The sequence below is a fragment of the Toxorhynchites rutilus genome, chromosome 1, assembly GCF_029784135.1.
Source record: "Toxorhynchites rutilus septentrionalis strain SRP chromosome 1, ASM2978413v1, whole genome shotgun sequence".
NCBI classification, from domain to species: Eukaryota; Metazoa; Arthropoda; class Insecta; order Diptera; family Culicidae; genus Toxorhynchites; species Toxorhynchites rutilus.
In genome coordinates, this window is record NC_073744.1 from 122,821,467 (window position 1) to 122,833,561 (window position 12,095).

Genomic DNA, 12,095 nt, shown 5'->3' on the forward strand with positions numbered 1-12,095 from the left:
TATTTCCTAAATAGAAGTCCTGAAGACATAACAACAAATTCTCTGCTGGAACTGAAGGTAATTCTTGAATACAACTATAAAATGTGTTCCGATAACTGGATTGTTCGTTGGAAAAAGTTGACTGCTTCAAAAGTGGCCTATTTTGAAGACGATAATATAAATTTAGATGATAAATAAAGCATTTTCCTTGAAGACACAAATTCCTGGTATATATTTGACAGAATGTATGGCAATTGCTATATTTTGATGTTAATCGAATAATGGCATTCTATGGAACATCATTCAATTGGAATATTATCGATCAATTATTTCGGATGGGATCTACTAACTAGCACACTTTACAAAACACTCTTGAAAATATATATTTCTCTTTCTTGATTTTGATTGTTCAATAAAATTAGATCCATTTTGTTTTGAGCATTGCCGTTCAACCAGTAATTTCGTTTCTTCAATTATAACGTATTCTATTATTATTCCTCTCGAACCAATATGAAAGTGATGCCGAAAAAATATGATTCATTTTGTTACACTGCTCAAAAAATAGAACGCCGAGATCGTTCGATTTTCTCCAGCTTCTTCCGGAGAACCTGTAGACACGAACCGAGCAGAAAAAACAATCGATAAAGTGTTCCCATCGAATTATATTTCTCATCACATATACCTGATTGTCAAGGTCGATTTGCCGTTGTTTCTTCTTCCGGTTCAAGGCGGCACTCGTGATACGTGAGTTGTTTGGTACGGGCTGCAAATAACATTTAAATATAATGATTAGGACATGGACATACTCATGAAAATGATTTTGTTTCTTCATCAGAAATGGCCCCACGATTAGTCGATAATCGAATAAACGAAAAAAGTAGCCATCTATACATGTATTTGCAAAGCCGATTTCCCCCAGGCACCTTGGTTTTGAAGTCTGGGTTAGGGAACACATTGAGAATAAAAGTCCCGCTACTTTCATGTATTTGCAATGCATATTTCCCCGAGGCTGCTTGGTTTTGATGCCTGTGTTGGGGAAATCGTAAATCGGGCCAATCAAAAAGAGGCAGTTAGGGCGTTTAGATAACGCCTAACATTTTACAGATATTCAATTGTTTATCTAATGAAAATTAACATTTTATTAATTATGATAGATGCGTAGAAATATTCCCTATCAATTAATGCTTTCCGATCCAGTAAGAAATGTTCGAGTTATAAGCATTCGCAATCTTTCATTTTTTCCTGCGTGTTCTGTGTTTAGATTTTCATTTTACACCCCATATATTCCGGTTAGACGTAGTCCCACGTCAAAAACACGTTTGTTGTATGGTTTAAAATATTTCATTCGAATGAATGATCATTTGAACAACATTTCCCCGCCCTTCAGACAATTTAAGAATGTTTCGCAAAAAATGTGTCTTTTAGATCGATTTCCATACATTTTTGTGCGAAATTTGCACACATTGAAGTGCTGCGCAGTGTATGCATGTCCAATCGATTAAAACAAATGGCCATCGGAATGAGCCAAACTTAATGAATAGGTTGCATGCGATAGTTGATCCCAATTGAGTAGCTGTTTCCCTGGTCGTTTTCTCTCGGTGTGGCGGGGCATTGTCATCAAGAGAAATTACCTTTCCTTTTCTGATATTCCGGACATTTATCAACGACAATTGAGGGGCTCGCGGCAAAATGAAGTTAGCTGCATTTTTCAGAATTTCGAGTAAATCGCAAAAAAACACCGCACCGTTTGCACCGCAACGTTGAAGAAGGCAACTGCAAAGTACCTCGTAGCTCCGCTAGGAGTGCTCCTAACAGATTTTCCTCTACGCCATTCGATCCGGGCCGTTTTTTGATGCAGTACTACGACTTTCATTAAGGGTGCCAAATCAGAAAACAGGTCACGTTTTTATGAAATAAAGTTAACGTTAATCACTATTTTCGACGTAAACGAATTCTGGCGATTCACATACCAAACGAATCGGAGATTCCCTAAGATTTGTTTGATATGATATACATTACAATCCCATAGTTCGTATATGGTTTATATTGATGAAAATTGGAAGCATTCCCATTTCCTCATACATCTGCTCTGTTCATTTGTGTGCTTTCCCGAACAGAGCTGTCAATAAGGAGCAACTTATCGACGAGCAACGAAGGGGAAATCGTAAGATGTAAAGTCTCAGTGAACAAAGGAAAAGAAGAAGAACGAAGGCCTAGAATATAAACAGTGGATCTTGCTGAGGTAAACTTCATTCACAACTTAAAGATGCAGAACCCTAGGTTGATCACTTGAAATGTAGTATGATATTATAATGTAAACCAAATTAAGAAATAAAAAGAATTTAAGTGAAAAAAGGGTAAACTTTATTCTTCGTGAAGACACCGACTGGACAGCACCGTGGCTGAGCGAGCTGGACGGCGAGGGATCGAATGATTTTCTCAAGGCGATGGGGGTGGAGGAGCAATATGAGGAAAGAGTAGAATTTTCCAAGGGCCTTTTTAAAAGCTAGAGACGAATGAACTGAAGAAGTTTAAAGTCTCTTTATTTCAACGAGGAAAGGAAGGAAAGGCAAACTTTCTGTATCGTTCTAGATACGAAACAATGAACATCGCTTGTTCTTCCTTGTTTTGCGTCATCACATCGTTTCGGATTGAGCTGTGGACGCGACCAAATTACTCACTGGCTGATGTCTCTGGCATCGCAATATTTGCATCAAACTGAGGCCATTACATTAATGTTTTGAGCTCCACAATTGTGTGGGGAATCATCAAGCTAGGCTTTCGTCAGCTCATCAAGAAAATAAATGTTCTGGAATTTTGTTAGTGGTTTGGTTTCGCTTGACGGTAGGAAAACTCTCTCCACAAATGATGACAGCTAAGCTAATCTTGACTGGCAATATTAACAGAAAGAGCTTCTGTTGAGAAGAGCGCAAAACAGAGATAAGTGTGTGTATATTTAGTTGCTTCAAGCCAACGATGCTTCATAACCCGTACGTAGAAATAGTGCATCTTCACTAAGCTGAAATCCCATTTGTAATATATGTAAATATAAACAAGGAGAGGAAATAGCGGGAGGGAATTTTTTACGCTAGGGTATTAGTAATGAATCTCTGCTGAGGCAAATATTCAGCCTTTTTCCAAGCAGTTAACATTATTTGTTTCCTGTCATCATAAAGGCTTCGTTGGTGCCTTTGACATTGCATCAATGCATTGAACTGACACTATGGTGAAGCAGATATTAAGGTTGTGCACCAAAAAATTATTTGGGAAATACCAAGTTATTCAATAAGTTATAATAAGTTATTAGTTTATTTGGGTTCGCGTTCAGATAGAGTTTATTTCGCTTGTTTAGTCACCAAGAAAGTAGATGTCATTCTTGAATGTTGTATGTGATTTGGTTTCGCTTGCCAATAGCAAAACTTTCTCCACTAAGGATGACAGCTGCGCTTATCTCGAGCATGTATTACTCTGCGAGCACAAGAATGAATCATCAAACAATTATCGTCAAATGATTCTACAATGAAAAAAAACCTTTCAGGGCAACCAAACTGGTAGATTGGCTATTTCTAAATTTTCGTAGCATTATAAAATAATATCCGCAGTTATAAACAAGCGACTTGAATTAAACTACAGCGTAGTTCTACGTCAACAATGCGGTCGTGTCTTGAACACAACCTGCTATATTTCTTTACTTACGTAGCTGTAAATACCCGCAAAATTTTAAAAAATGCAGCTGACTCCATTTTGCCGCGATCCCCTCAATTGTAAACTTTTGCAGTGATTTGGCTGTGACGTTACAACTAGAGATGTGCCATCCGCTCATGAGTTGTTCATTCGAATCGCTTCATCATAGTGAGCGGTTTCGAATCGGCTCGCAATCAAAAAACGCAGCTCATCAGCTCATTACGGAGCTGGAGCTGATGAGCTGTTGAGCTGTTGAGCTGATGAGCTGATGAGCTGTTGAGCTGTTGAGCTGATGAGCTGCTGAGCTGCTGAGCTGTTGAGCTGAAGAGCTGTTGAGCTGTTGAGCTGTTGAGCTGTTGAGCTGTTGAGCTGCTGAGCTGTTGAGCTGTTGAGCTGCATAGCTGTGGAGCGCAAAAGCTGCAGAGAGTGAATTGCGAGACGCGAAAGGATTTTTCGTCTCCCGCGCTTCATGGCATGACGTCAGTTTGTTTTCGTGTATCCCTCTTCGTACTTTAGACTTAGCAGAGATGCCAGATAGGAAAAAAGGTTTTTGTTTTGAAGATATTCAATCGTTCGTTACTTCATTAAATTTTTCTTATATGGCCAAACAAAATAATAAACATTATTATATGCTTGTAAATAAATTTGATATATTACATTGTTATTTAAACATTACTGTGGAAACACATACATTTATTTCCGCGTGCTGAATCAAAACAATTCAGAAAACCACCCGGCATAAATGTTGATGATTGATACTGGTCCTTTTGTTACCTTTGTGATCGCGAATAATTATTTCTCGTTGCACCTATTAGTGGATTTATTTTTATATCCTCGGATGCAAAAAAAAAAATCTCGATGGTTTTTTCAAAAAACGTTTTCTCGTCCAATATTCCTGGAGGCATTTTATTTGGCTACTGCTGGTTTTTCTGTTGTTTAGGTTTAGCATATCCTAAGCATCTTCTATGTTGGATTTCAGCATTCAGTATTTGTTGTATATTATTAGAATTCATATCAGTTCTAGTTTTTGTACAATTACAAATTAAATTCGTTTATTTTTTGCTTTCCGTCTATTAAGAAAATGCACACTATGCAATATCCCATGGTGATTACGTTTCATATGCAATTGTGTGGACAACTGCAAAATTCAACTGAGCTGAAGAGCTGTTCCAAATGAACAGCTCACTTGTATGAGCTGAACGGCTCTGAGCCGCTCACCATGATGAGCTGATTTGCCCATCTCAAGTTGCAACGCACATTATCCCGATTGTGTCACTTTCACCCGAAACACGTTTACCCGAAGAACATTTACCCCAATATAACAAATACCCGAATGTAACAAATACCCGAATGCAACATATACCCGAATGTACATTTACCCGAATGCGATTGATACCCGAATAGACATTTATCCGAATGCAACATTTATCTGAATGTAACAAATACCCGAATGAAATGTTTAACCGAATGAAGAAGGTAAAATTTCGACAAATCAGATTATGAGTTTGGTCTAATCCCTTGTTACGAAGTTAGGAATTAAAATGAGAAATTATAATGAGGAAATCCGAAAAATATGTTGAAGATTTCGCTGTGTCATTTTCAGAAATTAGTGTAGGCACAATTGACATGCCGTCTTCTTTCCTTCCCCTATTTCTCTTCAAGGCCAAGAGATCATTCAGAAATGAGCATGGGTTCTGGAATACTCCGAAAATTAAGCAGGTAACTTTAAATGAAAATTCGAAAAGAATAGTGTGGAAAAAAAAGTACTTACGTGGCCGCCGACCCGCTGTCGGAAGCGGCGGCTTCTCGCAAGCAAACCTGTGTTCCACCGATTGCCCGGTTTCTTTGAAACATAGGAGACGATCCTTTAGTCAGGTCCGACCGAGCGATAGCGAGCGTCGGTTGGCATACGTTTACCTGGGGCATTACGTTTGCTCAGTTAATTATGCATGTCATGTATTTTGATCTCAGATCAAATTTAATTGCAAAAAAAAATATGTAATTCATAATCAAAATTGTACTTCAGTGCCATAATACGCATATAGCAAAATTGTCAGCTTTTTTTTGACTAAACGGACTGCGTCATCCATATGAATGGATAAACTTATAATACGTTATGAAACCGTATTCTTACACTTTTCATTATTTTGAAAAGAAGTTTATTCAATGCCACTATTTCTCAAATTGTAGTACCCACGCAAGATACTTTTTGAATAGAAATGAAAGTACGAGACAAATATGAGCTTCATATAACACTGATCAGTAATAAATATACAAATACCTAATAATAATAATCGAATAATACGCAAATATTCGAATATACCCTTCCTTCGGGTAAGTGTCGCATTCGGGTCATGTTACATTCGGGTAATTGTTGCATTCGGGTAAATGTCGCATTCGGGTAAGTGTCAGTTCGGGTAGATGTTACATTCGGGTAACTGTCGCATTCGGATATTTGTTACTTTCGGGTGAGTGGAATTCGGGCGAATGTCTTTCGGGTAGCTGTCTTTCGGGTGAGTGGGTTTCGGGTAAACGTGACACAATCCATTATCCTTTCTGTGTGAGTCATTTTGTGTGCGACACAAAAAAATGTAACACACTTGCAGTAAATATCAAACCCGTTTTGGATTGTCACCATTAACGATTTAATAACTGTTGACGCATCGCTATTGATAGCATTTGAACAAACCGGAAATGAGCAAAAATAATGGTTTTGTTATTACCTTCACTTTCCCATTATTCATTGAACAAAAATCACTTCGATGACGATTTCAAACGAGAGTTCTCATGGCTGTAAGAAGAAAAATAATGAATAAAACTCACCGTTTTAATTACCGGTGCGCTGCTTTTTGGCATCGTTTTCAATGTCGGCTTGCTGGTCATAATTTTCTGCAGCAGGAGCTGATTATGCCTCTCAATCTCTCGCACTCGTTGTCGCGAAAAGGACAGATTCTGGGCGCTTTTACATTTTTCCTGAACCACTCTTCTCGCCACCGGTAACGAAATATCGCTCAAGCTATCCTTCATAATATCCATATGGAACAGATGGCCACTTTCGTCAAAATCTTCCGGCTCGGAGCTCATTAGGTCAACTTGGAACGCTCCGTAGTGACGTTTTTCGCGGGACACAGAAGACGCATCCGACCGGCAGCTTAACGCATCCTCATCTCGATCGGATGGTTTTTCCGAAAGAAACGAACTGTAATCCGTTTTATCCCAGTTGCTGCTGCTGCTGCTATTCGCCGATTCACAGGAGCTGGACTCCGGAAGCAATGAATTGGTGACCGAAGTGCTTTTCTCGAGCTGCTTCTCGCTCGAATTCATTCCCTGACCTGTGTGCTATTGAGCACTTGATTATGACTTTCGATACAAATGATAACCGTGACCTACCATGAAGCCCAGTGAATGCAAACAAAGCCAAGATTGAAAATTGTCGATGGAGCCAACTTTTCACTCTTGGAGGTTTTTTTTCAAGTGAAGAAGTTATGGGAAAAATTTGGGAAATAAGCACCGGTTACTGTGTCTTTGTCACTCCGATCGTTCGTTGTGGCCAAACATATTCACCATGGATACATATGGCATGTATAAACAGAGAAAGGGGAAAATGGTTGACGTGCATGCGCTACATATGCATTACCTGGGTCGGTTGCTATTGGCGCCAAATTGGAACACGTTGAGAATGAAAATGTGTTATTCTTGTATAGATAAGACATCTATTTCGCCGGACTGACTCAACTAAAAGCAATAAGCAATGTTTTTCTAATTACGATAATCTTAATAATCCTCGTAAATTAAAGAAAATGATGAGCAGACGAATGTAATCGGCTCACATTATATCGCGATAAGTTGAATAGTGTAGGCGTGATATAATTTACACCAAGTGCTGTGATCGTTCAAATCCATCGAAGGTCGACAATCAGTCACTTGCAGTCGAAAGTAATTGTTCCTGTGAGAAGGACCAGTTTTCTCGAGTGTTTCAAGCTCCAGATTGAACTCACTTTTGGCTGACCTACCCCAATTCAGCTCTGTACGATAATCGTTATCGTTACAGCTTAACATACACAATGTAATCGATGATCAGCTCGTTCATAACAGTGGGGATCCATATCTACACACGTACACGCGATTGTGTAGCTGGACCGACCGGGTCTTTGTGTGCCAAACAAGTATAGCCCCTAGTTGTACCCAAAACGCAATCCTTTGCATCAGTCTGTTTCGAACTTGAGCCACGCATGTTTCAGCTCCTTCGCTTCTAGCAACGAGCACAGGGTCCATTTGGGGTGTTATACTCGTTGCTGGTCGGACTTTCAACTTAGTGTTCAGTGATCGGTTGTGGTTTTCAGTTGTTGTGCTCCCCTCTCTCAGTGACTCGCAGTGTTTGTTAAATGAACAACATTGGATGACTCTTAACCAAGCGTAACAAGTCGGCTTGACATCGTCCATAGGTAATGCTGATTTTGTGCAACAACCCAATTTAGGACGATACTCGCGTGAAGCCCCACGGCAAGTGCATACCTGAGTGACTGACATAAGGTCGCAGCAAACGAAAACACCATTTGCAGTCGTTAAACCAGTTGGTAGCAATTTGTCGTTTGCGTAATTGAGCGTTAACAAGTGCAGTTGTCGTCAATAACGAAGATACACGGATAAGGAAGAATCGGAAGATTATGTTAAGCTGATTGGTTTCGATAAAAACTCTACGAAATAGTGTAAACGATCAAATGTGAAATGTGAAAAAAATATTTACTTATGCTATGTTTCACCTTCAAATTACCTTCTAAATGCGCAAATATTTAGCTAGTGAATTCTATGATTTGTTATGCATCAAGTATTGAAAATTGCAATTGAAATTTGTTATACTTACACAGTATGTGATGCTCCGTACACAATCAGTGGCTCGATGGTATGGTATGAAGTTACGGACATGGACGGTGTTTTGAAAAAAAAAATATTTTTTTAAAATAATGTTTCGTAAATGGCTTAGATAACTAACATCTATTGACCATATTTCAATTCCAGCCGATGGCGTAATGATTTTTGAGACGATAAATTCCGAATTTCGCTCACTTCCGAGAGGAAATGTTGTGAGCTATGTGTTCTGTGTGACTTGGCTCAGGCGTTGGGTAGTCCGATCAAGTATGTTCGTCGTGAAGTCGCCTTCTTGGTAAATAATTGTTCCTGAATACGACGGAAATGAATCGACATTAAATAACAAGGATAAAATACATCGTGGTTAAATTGTGGTTGACGTTGTACGCATCACTTCTGTTATTTATGTCTGTTTTCAGTGTTTCGCGATTCTTCTAATCCAGCGATACTCAACATACGTCCCCCAGGCTCTTCCAGGGGGTTCGAGGTTGCGTTACTTTATGTGTATTAGAGATAGGAAATTGCGTTACGTGGGGGGGGGAAGCGGTCCAAAATCTGGATTTTTAGCGTTACGTAATTTGTGCACGACGCCTAACCCGTAAATAATGTAAATTAACGTAAATTGTAAGAACACACATTTTCACATCGTGTTCCCGTGGCCGAATATGTGTCAGCGACGTACAATATTAAATATCGATCGCTCGAAATGCAAATGCAGCATTCGTTCTACGGACAATGCGGATAGAGAAAATATTGCAATCCAAGCTCCGCCATATTTGATTCATTGAGCATAAATAAGCCATTCGCGATTTCAAATTACAGTATTCACAATTCTTTAGTCAACTAGCTTATATCTAGCATCTAGCAATTAACTAATGAATTTCAAAGGTTCTTTAACATAATCATCATCATTCAAGTCGTCTCGCTCCAGCTAGCAATTTTTTTTCTCTCAATTCTAAAGAAAAATGAAGTATAGATATCGCACATTATGATGCAATTTTGGAGGCACCGTGTTGATTTGCATGCCGTCTGGTGAAGAGTGCCTCTGTATTTTTGCATCACTTCACATTTGAATCTATTCTTGGGTGTAAGTTTAAAATTCCTAAAACGAGAGCGAAACGATAACAAATATATAATCGGCTGGAGCCGCACTGTATGTAGTACGAGAAAAATGTCGCGATGCATGCTGAGTGCGATTCGTGTATTGTTTTCGCGTATCACGAATGGACTATTTTCAGCGCAACCATCGATCCTTTTGAGGGCCACTAAAACTTCCGACTAAGAAGATTTTAGAAATGTCGATGCATTCTAAAAATCTATTTCATATTAATTTTTGTCTGAAGGAAGCTTCTGTGAATTCATAAGTTTGTTTGGATTTGTTGATTCAGTGATGTTGTTTTGAATTATAAAGGCTTTAAGCTTTCTTAGTTCATTTACCTCTAGCCTCTGAAAAGACCAATTTAAAAAATTAGACTTTACAACTCGTCCTAGATAAATACCATTTGGAAAGCCATTGTCGTCCGATCGCTAACTGGATGACTGATCAAAGCTTTAGCTCGAACAGTATTTCGGCCTTTCGAGTGCACCCGGAATTCATCACATTCTCCTACAGTTTGTTCAGGTCCCTCTCGCATCTTTTTAAATGAGTCAGCATTGACACTTTTATAGCTTCCTCTCTTTCTTTCTTTTTTCTTTCTTCTCTCTTTAGTCCTTATTTTTTCTCTTTTTCTTCTTAGGAATTTCTGCTGCTATAACCTGACGTTTCCACTCGGTTGAGTATTGCGATCACAGCAGCTTCTTACTAAGCGTTGACTCGACCGCGTTTTTGTTGGATTCCTTTCCGAGCCGCTATCTTCTCTCGTTGTACATAGTCGCTTTTCGTGATTCTATGGTTATCTTTGACAGCAGTGAGGCCACGCATTCATTATTGCAACCCCTTGATAAAACAATGTTTGTAATTTAAGGAGGGTCAGCTAGATCCCTTTAGCCGCTACGCCAAATGGAAGTTTCGCTTCATCAATGTGGAATTCCAAAACCCTCCGGCCTTTGGAAAATCGAATTTTGCTGCAATGCCAATGAGTTTATTATGATATTTAAGGGGCTCAAAATGAAAGGGATGTAAGCAGTGTTGCCGCATTCGAATCTGTGCCAGAGGGGTAAAAAAATTTTCTCATCTGTACTTTTTTTCCACAAATCTGTACCATCGAAAATATTCGTTGTAGAGAAAAAAATAATTTATTAGCATTAAAAAAAACTCATTTATTTACTACAAATACTACATTTACATTTGCAAGCCATTCGTGTGTTTGATGATGCTTATACATAATTTATTTGAATCTAGATTGCATACTACCTTTTTTTTTAATTTTCGAGCTGCCACCACGATGTTTGACCAAATCCTTTGAGCTCAAAATAGTGTTCATCGTATCGTTGCTGAGCCGATTTGAATTCAAAGCTTATTTTTGTTCTCATTCTGTTAAAAAAAACCGCTCGACAGTTGCCGAGGAGTGAGACAAAGTGAGAACGTTACAAACAAGGCATCGAAGCGCCGAAAAGGTGAGTGAACTGTCAATTCTTTTCAGGCATCCAATTTTTGTCCACCAACCCTGCACATGCTGGTTTCCTGAAATTGTGATTTCCTTACATAGAAATGATATCTTTAGGCTACAGATCAAAACATACTTCACACCTTCCGACGCGAGTCCTTTCAGACGATCCTTGTAAGGAATTCCGTCCTTATGAAACTGATCAATCATTTCATTGTTAATGCTTTCATGATCAGCAGCACCCAGCAATGCTGCGGCGTAAAAGTCTTCATGTACCTCAATGTTGCTTTGTTCAAATGTAAGAAATTTCACAAATGGAAGAAATCTATACCAATCTGTAATCTGTATCGTACAGAATCTATACCAAAACTAACGAAACAATCTGTACCATTCCAGATAAATCTGTACGTGTGGCAACATTGGATGTAAGCGACATCATCGATTTCTCTACATCGACTCTCTCTTTTGCTCATAACTTAGTTGCAAACATATACCCAACTGTATTTGACAATGTGGAAGATAGGTCAGAACCTCATCTATCGGATTCTATAGCAAACTCAATTGGAACGTTTTCGAAATTGAGTTATTAACTGAAGAAAAAGTTAATGAAGAGAAATCGATCAAGTCACTTACACCCCTTCCCTTCTGAGATCGTACGACTTTAATTGATGTGAAATAATGTCAAAGTAATGCTGATATGGAAGCCGCTAACGATTGTTCATAGACGACTACTTCGTTGGCTCCACATACATGGTGTTGTAATTATGAAGTAGCAGCGCATACTCTATTTTTGTATTGATGTAATCTTGCACTATGTTTACACAATCCATTGACAGATCTATTTGATTATTTTCATTCAACGTCCGTTGCTTATCATCGATGAAAGAGCTCCACTCCACTTTCTACACGGAGTTCATTTTTACACTTCACGATAGGTGGAAACAGGAATAGGTGCAAAAAAATTATAGGAGGTTGTGTCCAAGATACGACCGCATTTTTGACGTAGAACTACTCTGT

General features: G+C 38.7%; 2 protein-coding genes across 3 annotated transcripts in view; one reads left to right on the forward strand and one right to left on the reverse strand.

Annotated features, from left to right (window-relative positions):
• Positions 1-335: 335 nt before the first annotated feature.
• On the reverse strand, positions 336-7,432 carry LOC129762513 (protein hemingway). 2 transcript variants are annotated; one of them, XM_055760823.1, is made up of 4 exons: positions 7,054-7,432; positions 6,487-6,995; positions 662-742; positions 336-587 (listed from the first exon to the last, which is right to left on the reverse strand). In XM_055760823.1, the coding sequence occupies exons 2-4, from the start codon at positions 6,985-6,987 to the stop codon at positions 534-536; spliced, it is 636 nt and encodes a 211-aa protein (XP_055616798.1). In that variant the 5' UTR covers positions 6,988-6,995; positions 7,054-7,432; the 3' UTR covers positions 336-533. The 2 variants fall into 2 exon arrangements, with proteins under 2 accessions (XP_055616798.1, XP_055616797.1); XM_055760822.1 differs by having other exon boundaries at positions 6,487-7,002; positions 7,054-7,430.
• A 483-nt stretch (positions 7,433-7,915) lies between these two features.
• The window catches only part of LOC129762509 (NADP-dependent malic enzyme), a 70,201-nt gene continuing 66,021 nt past the window's right edge, over positions 7,916-12,095 (forward strand). Inside the window, exon 1 of the mRNA XM_055760814.1 lies at positions 7,916-8,108. The gene's annotated coding sequence lies outside the window, so the exon portion shown is untranslated. The remainder of the gene's footprint in view (positions 8,109-12,095) is intronic.